Source organism: Phyllostomus discolor, chromosome 7 (assembly GCF_004126475.2).
Source record: "Phyllostomus discolor isolate MPI-MPIP mPhyDis1 chromosome 7, mPhyDis1.pri.v3, whole genome shotgun sequence".
Classification (NCBI taxonomy): Eukaryota; Metazoa; Chordata; class Mammalia; order Chiroptera; family Phyllostomidae; genus Phyllostomus; species Phyllostomus discolor.
This window is the reverse complement of record NC_040909.2, coordinates 126,065,274-126,083,130: the sequence shown is the minus strand read 5'-3', so window position 1 is coordinate 126,083,130 and position 17,857 is coordinate 126,065,274. Positions and strand designations below refer to the sequence as shown.

Genomic DNA, 17,857 nt, shown 5'->3' with positions numbered 1-17,857 from the left:
TGCCTAAAGGCTCTCCACACGTCTTAATAATTTGTAGACTTAACTGTAACACAAAAGGAATTGTTGACAGTATTTGTACTACCATTTGCCCTAAAAGCTGTAATTGTATTATAGTACATACACAATAGAAATTGTTTTTAAGGACACATCAAAAGGAGTTTAAAGTGCTGTATTAATAACACATGTCAAACCCTAAAGCATTCTAGTGCCCAAGGGTCAAGAAAGTCCACTGGTATAATTATGCCAGAACAAAAGGAAAACTAAGCGGCTCTTCAAGTCCATCTGTGAATACCCACGGACACGAGGGCACATGCACATGGCCCAGGAAGACGAGCAGCACAGGAGAAAGACCAAGTAACGAGCCTACCGTGAACGTCTTCCTTGCATACGGGGCTCCGGGGGTCAGGAGTTCCTCAGAAGTGACGGGTCTCTTTAACACTGTAAGGCAGACACAATGTCAAGGTGCACCCTTCTGAGTCCTTGTTCATTCATTCATTCATTCATTCAGCAGATATTTTACCGAATGCTCATATGTGACCACCAGTGAACGAAAGGGGGGCAGGTCCCCACCTCACAGTTTATGCCCCAGTGGAGTTAAGACAGAAAATGTTAGTGGACATAAGTGAGCCTAACCCTGACTCACAGAGCTATGGAAAGAAGAAGAAATGGAGCAAGGTAAAGGAAAGCAAGAGGGCTGTGACAAGCTGGTAGGACCAATGGGTTACAGGTTCCGATGGGGCCAAAAAACTGATTAAGTCAAGGAAGGACTGCTTAAGTTCAAGTTCATCAACAATCTGTGTACCTAGATTTTTTCTGGAGTTTAAAGGCCACAGAAGTTGAGGAGCAGAGTTGGAAACCATAAGGCACCAAGGGTCAGGTCCAGGTACAGTTGGGTTCACGTAGACGCTCAAGTCTTCTTCCTTGGGGGTGCGGGGACCCCACAGATGTCTGCCTCAGCTGCAGGCCGGGAAATCCCCACTTCCCCCGCTGTGTGGAGTACTGACGTGCCGCTCAGACCCTGCTTCAGGACCCACCCGGCTGCTGGGGCAGCTGATGGCAGACAGCTCTCGGACTGCCCATGCCCTCAACTGTCTCTGCAAACTCTCTCTCCTGCTCAAGGTCACACCCTCCTCCCAGGGGCAGCCAACACCTAATGACTGCTCAGCATGAGGGTACAAAGGCCATGCCACCTCGCTCCCAATCTGGACTACTCTGAAGGGCCATCCCAACGCCAGAGCTCCCCGGGGGGTCTTCACTGAGACTGCTTGCGGCTCGGTGCTCCCCTGCCAACCCCACGTCCCTCCCTTCCAGTCAATAGGTCTTGACCCCAAGGACACGTGGTGATAAGATCCCCACACACTGGTCTCCCTCCGTCTGAGAATCCGCTTCCCAGGGAACCCAGCCTGCACATCTGCCCAAGTCCGCCAAGGTCATAGTCAGAAAGGGGGGCTACGTTTTGGCCACTCACCAGACTTGGGGTTGCAGAGCACAGGGGGGCTGCTGCTGAGCGTGGGGCTGCTGCTGAAGTAGCCACTGCTGCCACAGCTGCTCATGCTGCTCCTCCTCACCGCAGACACGATCTTGATCTCCTTGCTGGGGCTGACTGCGGGCGCAAAGCACACGGTCACTGAGTGTGGGGCCCCTAGAGCCTGTGGGCTTTCAGCTGTGAGGCACAGTGAGGCAAGACACCTGTGCCAGAGAAAGGACTCTGGCAGCAGAGTTAGAAAAGCAAGGAGTTGAGTAGCAACTCTGCCACTCACCAATTGCACAACTGGAGGCCATTCCCTTCAGCTCTGGGAGCCTCAATTTTCCGAGCTATAAAGTGGGAATAACCCTGTCTCAGGATTAGTGCAAGGAGTGGATTCCATAGTGTAGGTACAAGTACTCAGCAACATAAAACATTATTTCAAGAACCCCTAAGCCCATGCTGAGCAGTCCCTGGTAGGAAGTACATTAAGTGCTGGCTATACACTTAATGAATTACAGTACTAATAAGTGTTACCTGATTTCATACGAAATCATGAATCACCCAGAGCGATGGAAGAGGAGATTAAAATACACAGCACATGTTTAGGCTTTGAAGGGGATGTGAGTCAGAGGCTCCAATGATCTGATCTGGTTCTTTCCGCCACAAACTTGGCTGGCTCTCAACAAGGGAGAGGGGAGCCAGGCATATGAGGTCTGTCTAGAAGGTATCCAACCATGTGCTATGGGAAATTGAGATATTAACTGCAGAAGATACAAGACACAAGAAACTTTGTACAGAGGATAATGACGACTCAGTCCCTTCCAAAGTAGGCACCTTGGGACATCACACAGTTCCCCCAGCATCCCTTCCACTGTTCAAAACACTCAGCAAAATCCTTTGCTGGAATCGCCATCAGTTGCCCCGTCATATTTTCCTGAATCTCATTGATGGTCTGAAATCACTTCCCTTTCAAAGGTGATTTTAGTTTTGGGAAAAGCCAGAAGTCACAGGGCACGAAATCTGGGCTGTAGGGGGCCTGAGTCACCTGGGTAATTTGATATTTTGCAAAAAAAAAAAAAAAATCTGCACAAGACATGATGCATGAGTGGGTGCATTGTCGTGATGAAGCTGCCGATCACCAGTTGCCCATAGCTGTGGCCACTTTCAGCACACTGCATCTCTCAACAAAGAGCATTGAGGTCGCACCCCTTATTAATTGTTTGGCTTGGGGGGATGCGCCCGTGATGGACAGCACCTTCCCAATCGAAAAGCGCAGTTAACATGGTCCTGCTCTTGCTGCAACTTTGAAGCATTTGTGCCACATTCCATTTGTGCTGCACTCATCCCATTGTCCCCAAAGTCTTCTGGATCATCTGAAAAGTTTCTGCAGAGGAATGTTCTCTGTGGAACAAAAGTCTTTCTTCTTCAAGTTATTGTGAGAATTAAATGGGAAAGTTCATGCAGCCAAGCTTGACTCGGTGACGGGGGCACAGGAAATTCTCAACAGAGTCACAAGTGTTCTCATCGTCACTTCCTATACGTAACCAAGACATCCACGGTCATTCTGCCCTCAGGTTAAGCCCAGAGCTTCCAGACCTTAGGCTGACCACAGTCAATGCCAAGTTTTCAGAGGAGCTAAGATGCCCCTGGAAGCACCTCTTACACAGAGTGACACAGCAAGCTGACCTCTTCCGAATGAGCGCAGTCATCCTGGTGAACATCAGCCACCATCCGTCCCGTCAGGGCTGATTGTCAGGACGGGACTGTCTGACCTGACAGGTAACGTTCAGGCCACTGTGCCTTGTGAGGCCCTGCGTCTGCCTGTCACGTTTCTCTCCGTTCTGCGTCACCCTTTCATGCTGGACTGACCTCAGCTGCCTGTTAGTTACATACGCCCTCAAAAGTCTTTATTCATCCTTAAAGGATACAGCTTTTCAATGCTGTGATTTAGAACACTGGATAACGAACGACAACAATTATTTATAAATGAAAAGTAAATAAATAAGGTAGGAGTGAGAGCGCGGGAAGTCTTCTGATTCAAATACATAATTTTATAACAGACTTCATGGTCTCCAATTTGACTCCTTGGGAACAATCTGGTTATGTTTGTTTTTTTTTTTTCTTCTTTCACATTACTTCTTGGTTATGAATAAATAAAAATTTGCCAGAGAACAGAATCTCACAAAGGGGCGTTCTTCCTGTACCATTTGTCCAAAGCCAAAAGCGTGGTAATCGAGTGGACCGTGGAACCGACCTACCTGACATAAAACTGGTAGACTTCCGATTGTCGTGGCTCTGCTTCCTCAGGCAGAAGGGACTGTCATGCGTTTCCTGGGACGGGGACTTCTCGTTGAGCAGCTCCATGAGCCTCCGCCGCCGCCGGAAGTTCATTCGGAACTGGTAGAGAAGATTGCTGTCCACGAATGGGTGCTTGTTGGACACTGGGAAAAAGACATGACAGATGAGGACTGCCTGGCATCCTGGCCACCGAGCAACTAGAAAACTCCAGCCACCAGGGGCAAAAAGGTGGCAGTGTAGGTACATGCGCTATACCCATCCTCCCACAGCCGGGTCAAAAATATTCAATACAAATAAGGTACAGAACAACCACCATTCAGAACCCCCTGAAATCTCCCTGAACAGAAGTTCTACAACTAAGGATATAGAGAAGAAGCCACATCAAGTCTGGGAGGAGAGGTGGAGACAGGGAATGGCCTGGTCCCATACCCAAAGGTGGTGGATAAAAATTGGGAGGGATACATGGGTTGTGGAAATCCCCCCAGAAGGATGTAATAGATTTTATTTTTTAAAGAAGTCTTAGGTTCACAGAAAAACTGAGCAGAAAGCACAAAGAGTTCTCATATACTCTCTGCCCCTGCCCCCCCTCACCCCACCTCCCCTACTGTCAAATATCAAAACTGTTACACTTGGTTGCAATTGATGAAACTACACTGACACATCGTGACCACTCAGAGTCCATCGTTTACAGCGGGGCTCACCTTTGGTGTTATGCACGCTATACATTTTGATGAATGACATGTATCTACTATTATAGTATTATGTGCAGAATAACTTCCCTGTCCAAAAAACCCTCCATGCCCTGCCCGTTCACCACTCTATCCTCCCTAACTCTGGCAACCACCGATCTTTTTATTGTCTTCGTAGTTTTGTCTTTTCCAGAATCTCATGTAGCTGACATATATTACAGAGGCCTTTTCAGACTGGCTTCTTTCACTTGGTAATACGCGTTTAAGGTTCTTCCATGACATTTCAGGGCTGGATAGCTCGTTTCTCTTTAGCGCTGAATAATACACTGTCGTCTGGATGTGTCATGGTTTATTTACCGATTCACCTCCCGAAGGACATCTTGGTTGCTTCCAAGTGTTGTAAATATAAATAAAGCTGCTATAAATATCCATGTGCAGCCTTTCGTGTGAACATACGTTTTCAAATAGTTTGGGCAAATACCAAGGAGCATGATTGCAGGATCAGATGGTAAGAGTCTGTTTAGTTTTATAAGAAACTGCCAAACTGTCTTCCAATGGGGCCGTGCCATTTTGCGTTCCCCCTCCCCCACCCCCACCCCCACCCCCCCAGGGGCAGATGGAGTTCCTGCTGCTCCAACTCCTCTCTGGGGATTGGCGTTATCAGCGTTTGGGATTTGGGCCGCTCTGATAGGTATGTAGTGATATATCATTTAGATTTGCAATTCCCTACCGGGGCATGATGTTGAGCATCTTTTCACATATTTATTTCCCATCTGTATATTTACTTTTAAAAAAACAATTAAAGTTGGGACAGCGAAACAAGGAAGGGCTTAGGATAAAAGAAGCAACAGAAGAACCTAGGTGGGGCTGCTTTGGCTCTCTGGAAACGGTATAGGAAAGAACTGAGCCGGGGCGGGGCTGCTCTGGCTCACTGGGACGTTAAGAGGATGGAGGAGGCAATCGGAGTGAGCCTGGGCTAGGAGTGAGCCGGGGCGGGGCTGCTTTGGCGCTCCCACCCTTTGGTTCGCGCGCAGGCTGGCGCCATCCACGGAGCCGCGCCATCCAGGGTCTTTATGTATTTTACATTCAAGCCCTTTTCCTGGCAAATTGTTTCCAAATAATTTCTCCCATGCTGTAAGTTGTCTTTTCACTTTCTTGATAGCATCCTCTGAGGCACAAAAGGTTTTTACTTCTGGTGATGTCTATTTTTCTATTTCTATTTTTTAAAAATTTATTTTTCCCTTTGTCACTTGTGCTTTTGGTGTTGTGTCAAATAAACCATTCTATGTGCATTTTAAAATATTAATTTCTAAAACAGTTCTTTACATAAACATGAAGAAAGGTGGGCTCTGTATGAACTGGCCAAATAGCAACACTTTGTAAATGTATGCTCGTGACTGAATGTCTCATTCATGTCCTTCACTTAGAGCTTAAATGTGGGAGATGAAATGGAAGTGTGTATATGTGTGTGTCGGGGGGAATTTATTAGCATCTTTAAATCCAGTTCCAGTCTGTAAAAATATGTTACTGTTCTTAAAGATTTTGTTTATTTATTTTTTAGAGAGGGAAGGGAGAAGGAGAGACAGAAACATCAATGTGCGGTTGCTGGGGGCTGTGGCCTGCAACCCAGGCATGTGCCCTGACTGGGAATCGAACCTGCGACACTTTGGTTCGCAGCCCACACTCAATCCACTGAGCTACGCCAGCCAGGCAAATGTCTTACTTTTCTAATCACAAAATTTTACGTGTTCATTTTTAAAAACTAGAAAATACAGAAACACTTCCCTGCCTTTAATAAAATAGAACTACATCTTTCCACCTGCCTGTCTAATTATGTTGAACAAAAACCAGGGGTGGCAATGACCAAATTTGATGGAGAGATACACATTCCACTTTTTTTTTTCAGTATTAAAATATTGGCACCTTCTCAATCATTTATACTAAGAATACGTAGAGGCCAATCATGTAAATAAAAACATCATCATTCTGATAAGAGCTAGAAATACTAAGAGAAGTTAGCTACATAACAAATTCTTGCTCTCAATAGGCTTAAAGTCTAGCAGAGAAAATAAGACATGCTCATGTGTACCTATAGTACAAGACAGACATTTCAAGTGTCTAAGGAAATCATATGTGAAGTGCTATAGAAATTCACCTGTGGGTGAATCAAGATTCATTAAAAATTATCATTGACTGAAAAATAAATGCACACATATAAGAAGCTTGTTTGGTAGCACACAGGAAAAACCCAAATCAACAATCAGATCCAAAGCACGAGAAGATAAAAGCGCAACAGAACAAAGATTCCTCAGGGTGGAAAGGATGGTTTTGCCTCCTCTGTCTTACAGCCGAAGGGATTGAGACGACACGCCGGCTGGTTAGCCGAAGAGGCGCTATTAGCACCCGGCTCTTGACACCAAGTCAAATATGCGTTCCATCTCCCTGCAGCACATCTCAGGTGATCACAGGTAGAGTGTCCCCCTGACTTCTGTGACAGGTGCACAGTCACCTGAGCCCGACAATGCTTCCCGGAAGCTGGAGTGCCCACGGACTGCCTTCTCCAGCCCACTCTGCTGAAGTTCAATCATAATAAGGAAGCCAGGAGCTCACTACTTGCCATTGTACTAAACACTTTATAAACATTATAGTTTCCTCACAACAACTCCGTTGGGTAGACGTTGCTATTATCTTCATTTTACAGTGCAAAAATTGAAGTTAAGTTAATCCAGTAACTTGCCCAAGGCCACACAATTAAGGCTTCTGAACCCCCCTAAAAATATGTTTATCTAGAAACATAGGCCCCAAGAGATTGGAAAAGACTCGAAAGTTAGAATGAAATGTGATCTTATCTAACACTCACTGCCAGGTTCACCATAGAGTTTATCTTTATTTTCTTTCTGTCACTCACACACTTAGCAACAGGCAGTCTTCTTGTGACACCACACTGTTGGTTAACACAAGGGTGGGGTTGGATGGTAGGGGAGCACATCTCTTTCCCCAACTAGGTCACTCAGCCTGGCAGTGCAGACTGTGTCTGAATCGCCGGGGCATCCTCAGATTCCAGACCACCGTGCGGTTGGCCGCAGGTGCTCAGGTAATGGCTGGAAGGGACCATCATGGCGGGTGGCTGGAGGAATAGGCAGCATGTCCACAACACAGTTAACTTTGAACTTTTCAGTTGCTCATCTATACAGCAGTTTCCCCCAAAACCGATCTGTGGGCTGATGGTAGGTCATGAGGAGTTTGCTGGGGTCCTGACTAATGTGGCTTAATGGACTGGGTGCCATCCCGCAAATGGAAAGGTCACCAGTTCGATTCCCGGTCAGGGCCCGGGCCTGGGTTGTGGGCCAAATCCCTGGTGGTGGGAGTGAGTAGGAGCAATGTTTCTCTCCCTCTCTTTCCCCATCCTTTCCCTTCTCTAAAAAATGAAGTCTTTTAAAAAAGAAAAAGAGTTTGTTGGGGTATGGGGTCATTGGAATAGTAAGGACAAGGCATTTTGTTTTTTTTTCTATACCTAAGCACATTCTATTTAAAGGCTTTCTTCTGAAATTATATCATCACGATTTTTTTGTTGTTCATTCATTCATCCATTTATTCACCTAACATTTATTGAGTTAGCTGGGCTACGTGCCAGGTACTTTTCCTGTCCAGTGTTTTATGAAACAATGGTAAAAACAGTTTTTTTCTAAGTATTCATTCTTGGAAAAATTTTTTTTTGGACCATGAAATTCAAAATTCTGTAAACCACTAGGAAAATAAGTATCATATTAACTCCTTTATCAGTAAATCAGTAATGCTCACTGATTCAACAGCCTCCTTGGGTATTTCACAAACAACTTCCCTTCTAAGTCAACACCAGCAAATGCAACTTAGGATTGTAAATTGTATGTATCACCCATGTTTATTAGTTAATAACTTTTCTGGTTGCACAAATATCAGAGCTTCAGAAAGGGGTTTCCCTATTAAAAGAGTACCACATTGCACATAATGATTCATATCAGTGTTTCATAGTCGTTAAACAATTCATATGGGTGTTTCATAGTCCCTTTGGCTAAATGAAGAATGTTGGCCACAGAGACCAACACACTTAACTCGTTGGTAGTTCTGCATGTTCTTAGTAAGGGATACATTATTGGACTCAGTAGATGAAGAAGGTGCCCAGGACCAAAGATGAGCCAATTGCATTTTGATATGATATCTACAAATAGCTCTTTTGTGGACAGTCAAATGTTCATATAAATTTACCGCATCACTACGTTCAATAATACTATAATAAAATTTCCTAGATAATTTTTTTTATTCCTGGCAGCTTTTCTGGGCTTATTGTGATTTTTAAAAATTGACTCAGGCAACAGTATCTTAAACTATCGACTGAAAACACACAGCTCTGTATACATTTATTAATACCTACTGTTTTCTCTTTGTACAGTAAATTATAGAAAACATTAGTGTTGGCATAAATAAATCCAGAAAAAGCATTCTGAATCCAAACTCCATAATACATAAAAGTACTTCAAACATCTTTAATTGAGGTGGAAATCTGACTACTAATTTAATCTCCCCAGGCTATAAACACCCACCCAGGGTTTCATTCACACCCTTTCTCCATTCCCCACCCCCCAGCCCTGCACCACTGATAGCTCAAAGAGTAAACACCAATTGAGATAACATACAAGAATTAAATTGAAATAGCCCTCACACAGCACATTGTCTTTACAATAGTGTAGACAACTGAATGGGAGAAAACAAGGAGCAGGAAGTAGCAGACTACCCTTGTTAAGCACACAGTCCAGCAGACTATAAAAACTCAGTAATTAGCACCTTGAGGGCAGATGGTTCCTAGACTCACAGTGGTGATGACTGTATTATGGGTATAAATTTTGAAAAACAACGTCGTACACCTGAAATTAATGTCATGATTTACATTAACTAAATTTTAATAAAAAATAAAATTACATTTTAAAAGTGAGATAAGTGTGCACCTTTATTGCTTTATAGCCACTGTTGTTTTTACCGTTACCATCAAGCAGTGGCAGATGGCCGTTTGGTTTATGGGGCTGCGACTTTCCCAGACGCTGCATTTAATGCCCCACCCCAATTTTCAAGGACTCGTTTAGATTCCAGTGCCTGGGAGCAGCCACGCTCTGAGACGAAGGTCTCCACGTGTTTGTCCTCCAGCTGGGTGGGTGGCACAGATGGAGCCAAGCGCTCCTCTCAGAATAGAGAAGTGACAATTGCCTGTGTCACCTACACTGTTGTCAACAAATTATATTGTTTTTAAAAAATGCTCTTTTTCCCTCCCTCTCATTAAGAGTTTAATGACCTGAACATTGCGCTTCAAATATTTGCTTTGTATGTGAGTCCCAGCCCTAGGTGTAATGCAGACACCCAGAGTTACAAAGGCTGGAAGAGTGCAGGCAGATACCCATCAGTCGCACCTAACCTCCACCGATCGAGCCAGCAATCGGAGCAGCACCTGCTCAGTGCGCATGTCCCAGCTGCCTGTCTTAGCGTGACGACTCGCCTGTGATACTTTCTTCGGCTCATCCTTCCAAAAGCCCATCAGCACCAAAATCCGCTACCAGAGACTTTGTTTCCACACAAGCAAGAACCAGCCAATTAAGTTAGGACTTGGTTGAAAACTCTCTCATGCCTACACGTTTAGAAAAGAAAATCACGCAATGGAAGGCAAAGGGTCTAGAGTCAGACTACCTCAGCTTGATCCCAGTTCGGCCACTTTTACTAGCTGTTTTTCTGGGCAACATACTAACCATTGTAAGGCTCTTTTTTTTTTTTTTTTGCATAGTTTTGCTGTGAATGGGATAATTTATGGGAGAGATTTGAAATGACATCTGATATACAGTGTTTTCACTGTTCTTAGGCTCCTAAAGATTGACTTCAGCCTTTGGCCGTTTAAGTTCCTAAACAGAACCCATTTCTCTCCTGCCCTGCTTGTAAAGAACACTTTGTCCATCTCCCATGAGTATTTCCGTCACCTCTTCACTCATGAAAAGCATGAAATCTTAACCAGACATCCAGATCAAGTCTGGCAAGTATCCCACTAGAAGATATTTACATCTCAGAAGTCAAAGGAAAGCAAGGAAGTAACTGCTTTCAGAAAGCCAAGGATGTCTGTGTGCGTGTGTGTGTGTGTGTGTGTATCATAAATTATACATGTGGAGTCTCAAGAATTAAACAGCTAAATGACATACAGTTTATATTCCAAAGAAAGAAGAGTTGATTCTTTCACACTTCAACATGACATCTCCACATAAATACAAAAATCCTTTGCTGCACAGGCAACCAGGTCTTTATAAAACATAAAATATAATCTAAGATCTGGGGGAGGGGGTTAGGGAATTAAAGAAAAAGAAATAAAAAAATGAAGGAGAACAGTAATTGCTGTCTGTAAATTTTGGTTGTTTCAATTCTTCCTTTCCCCGATCTCAATGCTAGACAGGACATTTATATTACAGTAAATGTTGTGACATATATAATTTAACAAATTTCATTCTTTGTTCCCTGAGAATACTAACCTCCAAGCAGGAAGACATCAATAAGAGACCGTGTTCAAAGCTGACATTTAGTATCTAATACTCTAGTTATACTCTTATCATCAACTGTAATTGAAAACTGACAATTTTGTACTCATCCAATTTATAATTTCCGGGACTTTCCAAACTTTCTCTGTTGCATGGGGGGAATTCTCCAGGGGCTTGGCTTGATATGCAGTGAGACATAAAATAGGAAGAAATGCAGACGCAACCAAAAAGCTGAAGAATGTAAATATGAGAGGATCTTCTTGCTTAGGAAAACAGAGGCTCCAGAAACCCACAATGTTGTTGATATTTGGTCAACAACAGATCCTTCACCACCGAGTGTCTTTACTTTTCAGAAAGCATGAGGGAAACGCTTTCTTTTTTCCCCTCCAAAAAGTAACGCAGTTGAGACATAATCTTCTTACGGATGAAGGAGTTACATTTTCTTCCCTTATAAATTATTAGGCTGATTTTTAGCAAACACACATTTTTAAAAAGCTGATTATATAAAAGGGGGGAAATTGGCTTCTGCTCCACCCACCCATAGAGTCCAAGAATGAAACCTTGTCATCTTGAGCCCTGCAAGCTTAGCTGAATGTGAAGGACAGTTAAAGCTACTTATCTAGTTGGAGGGAGGAAGGTCACATACTTCCATCCATCCTTGAAATGTCTGCTGGCAAATGACATAACACAACAGGCAGCATGAAAACAAGGGAACCGAACCCAGCGGTGTGATAAGGCTGGGGCGGGCTTGGGGGAAGGGAATGTTCAGACATCTACGGTTCCTTGGATGGCACGTCATCAGAACTTTTTTAAAGGTGGTCTTGGATCTGGGAATCACATAAGCAATTTAGTAGAGTACAATGAAGGCTTAAACACACAGGGAATTAAAAGGATAATGACTATGATAATGAGGAAGAAGAAAGGTCAGCAAGGGTGAGGCTGAGGGGTCACGAGCACAGCTACAAACCACCGTCAGAGCCAACAGGTCTCCCGGGTCCCCTTAAGGACGAAGACCCTCCCTAGCTGCCACGATCAGACTCTTGTCATCACTGCATCCCACGGCAGCAGAGGCAAGCATGGCCCACCAGTTCACCCAGTGACCAACAGTGGCCCAAGGGTCATTCTGGGCCCCCACGGATGTCACTCTGTACTACCACTCGCTTCCTTTCCTCTTGCTTTCTTTATCTCTTTCCGATCCCTGTATCTCCTCCTTAGGACCTATTGGCATTCCTTCAGAGGACCACCAAACTCCAACCTTGTCCTCAGGCTTAGTGTTTCTAAAAGGCAATTAATTAAATTGTGCACGTGGAAATGTTGCCACTTCCCTGCCGACACCATCCAAGCGGTCAGTTGCTCCACGCATCCTGGGATGGATGTGCACGCATCTGCCTCCCTGCTCCTCCTCCTGCTAGGTCCGTGTTCTTCGCCAGTTCAAGCGTTAGATATCACTTAGTACTCAGCATATGAAAAAATCATCAAGACTGAAAAATATTAACATTATGTTTTTTAGTCTTGTGTTGGGTGGAAAACATGAATAGAACATTAACTACGACAGCCAGTTAAAACTATTTTTAAAAGAAAATCTAGGCCCTGGCTGGCGTAGCTCAGTGGATTGAGCACAGGCTGCGAACCAAAGTGTCGCAGGTTCGATTCCCAGTCAGGGTACATGCCTGGATTGCAGGCCATGACCCCCAGCAACCACACATTGATATTTCTCTCTCTCTCTCTCTCCCTGCCTGCCCTCTCTAAAAATAAATAAATAAAATCTAAAAAAAAAAAGAAGAAAATCTGAGCCGCATTTAGGGCTGTAACTACTATAACTTCTCATCTAAACTCTTAACTACTCATCTAAAGCAGCCTGATGCGGGGCAGGAGTTGAAAGAGCCCTGTTTCCCAAAGCAGCGGAAGTCCTTGACTCGAGAACAGTCAGTGGTCGTGTCTGACTGCCCACGCCACAGAAGGACAGGGCCCGGGACACGCACCGCTCCAAAAGGCAATAACAACAGTGAGTCAGAGAGCTAAAGTAATTGCTTCCTGAGCGCTGACGGCATTAAGCGGAGGATATGAAAGCAGGAAATTGTTTTTAAGGTATAAAGTCCTATTAACTGATATTAATAAAACAAAACACTTCTCACTCACAAAGTTAGAACGCAATTACACTTCTTTAATTGATTGCAGAGGGTAGACAGGAGGAGAAAGAAAAGGGGAAAGAGGATTCAGAGTAGCTTCAGTCAAGACAGCTGGTGGGGATGTAAAGCGCAGCACTGGGAATGCAGTCAATAATATTGTAATAACTGTGTGTGGTGCCAGAGGGGTAGTAGACTTGGGGGGGGTGGTGATCACTCCGTAAGTTATACAGTGTCTAATCACCGCTATGTACCTGAAATTAATAATATAATATTGTATGTCAACTGTAAGCAAAAAATAAAAATAATTAATTTTTTAAAAGATAGCAGGAAGGAAGAAAATCAAAACGCAACACTGTGACTATACAGGTTTAGAAATGTACAGGTAAGAAGAAGAAGGAAAGTCAAATTATGTTTTGTTCTTCTCTGCATCATGAAATAACAGCTAGTGCACTCCAAAGACTAGAACCTTTCCTGTGGGTGGTAAAATTCAGAGCAAAGAGTATGTTTTCTCAGAGGCGAGATTCGTTTTGCAGAGACTAGAGCAGAATGGAGGTGCAGAGGGTTCCAAACACAAACAGGCTGTCTTGCAAATGGAAAACCTCGGATACATAATTCAAATAAAGAACCCTGCAACTCCACTCTAGATCTTTTGGAATTGGGATACATCCAAAGGCCTAATGAAAGCACTTCAGTGTTGGTTTATGTAACGAGTGTAGATTCAGCACAGAGTACGTATAAGCTACCGTTTAAGATCAGCAATGGATGAGGTCATCCAACTTGTATTAAGCGCTGCCCACCAAGGCACCTAACGATGGAATCGGCGAGGACAACAATGGCGACGGCAAGAATCAGCTAACATTGACTGAGCGGTGCTCTGTGCCCTGTGCTCAGCAGCACTGCACAACTGTATCATGTAGTCCTCATGGCAGTGCAAGGAGAGAGCTACTACAATGACTCCCACGTTCCAGATGAGAAAAGGACTGCACAAGGTCCGAACTGAGAGGAGGGGTTAGGTGTAAAATACACACTGAATTTGAAGACTGAATACAAAGCAAGGAGTGCACCACAGCCGACTGGGATTTTTCACGTTGCTTGCATTCTGAAATGATAACATTTTAGACAGAGTGAGTTGAAATATATTAAGATTAATTTTACCTTTTTCTACTGTTATTGCTATGGTCATCAGGAAATGTTAAGTTAGAAACATAGATTGCCTGTGTGGCTTCTATCATATTTCTGTGGGAATACCCATCTAGAGACTGGCAGTCCCGTGGGGACAGACCAGCTACGCCACAAACAAGTCCACCCTCTTATGTGTAGCCCTTTGAGAGCTATTGACAGGGAGGTTGGGGTGGGTAGGGCGTGGCGGGGGAGGGATGGGGAAAATGGAGACAACTGTATTTGAAAAACAATGAAAGAAGAAAGGAAGGAAGGAAGGAAGGAAGGAAGGAAGGAAGGAAGGAAGGAAGGAAGGAAGGAAGGAAAGATTGAAATTTATTAAACCTTCCCCCCAAAAAAGAAGTAACTCTTATCTTGAGCTTCTGACGACTAAATGATCAAGAACTGTTGTTACTGCTGCTTTTTTTCCACACTCTGTCCCCCATCCTATTTCCTCCATTTTCATGTCATTTTGTGTTCTCACTCCACAGGAATCCCCGCTGGGGGTTCCACTGTCAGCAACTGTGGAAGAGGACTTCAGAGAGACAGGAGTGAGCCCGTGGGCTAAACCAGCAGCCACCCTCTCCACGGGCACGGTGGCTCTGGTCATTTCCAATCAGACTAAGACCCGGTCAACAGCCCAGGAAGTGGCTAAAACGAAATGAAAAGAACACAGATCCTCCCTTGGATGGAAGGCGAGAGGACAGGGGGTGGGCTCCCGGTCAATCAAATGACATCAGGAGGACAAGGAAGAGAGAAATCGACAGAGAGGATTTTAGGGGGAAAAGCTAGATAATGTTAGAGCCTCTACAATTTTGTCCATTTAAAAATAACGTTTAATTTTATAAAAAGATTCCCCTCCAAGCTAGATTAGAACTGGCTATGAAGATTAGAAAACACATATTTTTCCAACCATAATCAGAATGTGTGTATAGATGTGTAATTCCATCTTAAATTTTAACTTAATGCTGTTCCATAGTCACACTGCTGAGAGTCTATATGTGGTCAGTTTTATACCTAGTAATCACTCCGTGGTATTAACAACCTTTAATCTGTTTATTCATTGCAGGCTGAGGAGGCGGGGAGGGAGCAGCAGAGAAAGAAAGAACACTTCCAAAGAACTGTGGGCCTGAATGCAAACAGTAATCCGGATGCACCTGAGGCGGGCATGTTACCTAAGAGAAACTGCGTCAAATAAAGAGGGCAGGGAAGAGTCCAGAGCCAGAGTGGCCGGAGGGAGAACCGTGACAGACAGCAGTGAAGTGCGAGTGAATGGCTGTGACAACAGTCATGACACAGCCCAAGGAAGGCTTGGGGCCAAGCCAGGAATTCCGGGTCCGAGTTCCCAGCTTCCGAGTGGGAAGGGGCTGACACAAGGAGCTCACTTAAGAATGGCACTAAGTCACAGCTGGAAAAAGGGGCCTGGGACAGGAAACAGAATGGAGATGTTTCAGTTCTTAAAGCGGGGTGTCAAACTCATTTTCACCGGGGCAACTGCGAGGCTGATGGGGCCCCCAGTGAAAATGAGTTTGATACCCCTGTCTTAAAAGACAGTCTCTGAACTTTTTGTCCCACCTTCCCAGCCCTGCCTTGAGGGCTGTGGTCAAGTTTGTGTCCATCAGTAACCGGAACCTAATAACATCACACTACTCTTTGTCCAGGAGGACACAGGGGAGCCATGTCAGTACCAGCAGTCTGAACTGCGCATTCCACCCAGGAGACCTTAATACATTCTAGCAAAGCTGAGACCCTGGCCTACCTGTCCCTCTAAACATGACCACTGAAACCCAGCTGAGTCTTTACATGACCACATGAGGCCAAGCTGGGCACCTAAAACAAGACTGTGCACCTTCCACACATTGAACCATAGACGGTGCGCTTGTGTTTTAAGACTGCCTTATACTGTCGTAGCAACTTTGCATTTGGGCAAACTGAGGATGACGTAGGACAGGGGGCCCTGAGCGACAGGCTGTCAGAAGTGAGCCAGCAGTCAGCAGGAGCACAGGATTCACAGCCAAGCACGGTGTGTATCTGGAAGATCCGTTTCTGTGCACGTGAAGAATCATAAGGATGTCAAGTAAGAGGAGAGCTATACCCAGTTAGAGCACTGTTCACAAAAGGCCTCTGATCTCTCTGCATAACACCTCTTTTTTTTAGAAGATGACATAATTGATAAAGCATTTCTCATTCCCTTCACACGTTCTAGAAGTTAAGGCTAGGGACAGTCACAGACTGGTTTATCTTTAACCAAAATCAACAACGTTTTGTGCACCAACGTGTGTGCCCTTGACTTGACCAGGCAACCCTGTCCCCTGTGTTTACATTGCGACAGTGGCCTGCCTGTGTGCATTTCCCTTCCTGCTCTGCGCTCGGCTGTGATAAAAAGTAAACGAGCCAACACGTATCACAGGGCCCAGTGGGAAAACTCCCAGAAGCTCTAAATGGAGAAAGTAAAAGAAAAAATTGCATGAGATTAGCAGCTGCTGACATACGATTATGCTTAAAACGTCAATGAAATTAGTTTAAGAAAATATATTCTACCCAGTCTTTATGTTTTTCTATTCAGCATTTAACATTTAGGAGCTGAGAATGATTACACTAGTTGCAAATGCCTCAACGTTGTCATCTGGATCCGGGATAACAATACCGAGTGCATTAATTTGGGGAGATTAAATGAACAGTAGTAAGAAAAGCCATCTGTCATCTGTCTGTTGTTTTAGCCTGCTAAGCACTCATTTCTCTGCTATAACAGAGCTTCCCCAACAAAAAAAAGGGGGGGGGGTGGTAGAACAATGATCCACCGGCCCAGGCTCAGCCAATCAGAGTCACTCTCTAGAGTTTAGCATTTGGAAATCTCGACTCCAAATGTTACATTTTCTGTATAGGCAGAAAATAGCTGGAGCTGACTTATCTAGCTGCAGGTGGCTACAGATAATTGTCCCTTAGTCACTAGTTCCCAGCACCTGGACCCACAAGGTCCAGTCTTTTTTTTTTTTTTAATTTATTGATTTATTTTGAGAGAGGGAAGGAAGGGAGGGGGAAGAGAGAGAGAGAGAGAGACATCAGTGTGTGGCTGCTGGGGGCCATGGCCTGCAACCCAGGCATGTACCCTGACTGGGAATCAAACCTGCGACACTTTGGTTTGCAGCCCACGTTCAATCTACTGAGCTACACCAGCCAGGGCACAAGGTCCAGTCTTAGCAAAGAATTCTGCTAAGTCAATTTAGTGAAAATCTCCTGCCGTGGGTATCGGAGCACCCTTGATATTTGATCAAGTGCCTCATCTTCCATTTCTGACATGTGAGTCCTCAACCTGCCTTTAGCAAGAATTCTCTTAGATCAGTTTAGCAAGAATTCCTCTCCCCTTGATGTCTCCTGTGAATACATTCCCACCCACTGAGCCCCTCACCCTGTTGCAACTGTCTTGGATAAAGCCTTCCTTACTAACTAACAAGTGTCAGAATCATTTTTTTTTTTCTGTAATATGCTATGATCTCGGGCAAGCTACAATTTTGATTTTAGTCTCAATCATCAGTGCCTTTTATTTCCTTCCACTCTTCCTTCCTGTCATTC

At 44.5% G+C, this 17,857-nt stretch overlaps 1 protein-coding gene across 1 annotated transcript in view; it reads right to left on the bottom strand.

The window, feature by feature from the left end:
- The window catches only part of DEPTOR (DEP domain containing MTOR interacting protein), a 119,635-nt gene that overhangs the window by 36,294 nt on the left and 65,484 nt on the right, over positions 1 to 17,857 (bottom strand). Inside the window, exons 5-7 of the mRNA XM_028533961.2 lie at positions 3,727 to 3,909; positions 1,469 to 1,603; positions 368 to 438 (exon numbers count right to left, since the gene is read on the bottom strand). Coding sequence (XP_028389762.1) covers positions 368 to 438; positions 1,469 to 1,603; positions 3,727 to 3,909 — 389 coding nt within the window. The remainder of the gene's footprint in view (positions 1 to 367; positions 439 to 1,468; positions 1,604 to 3,726; positions 3,910 to 17,857) is intronic.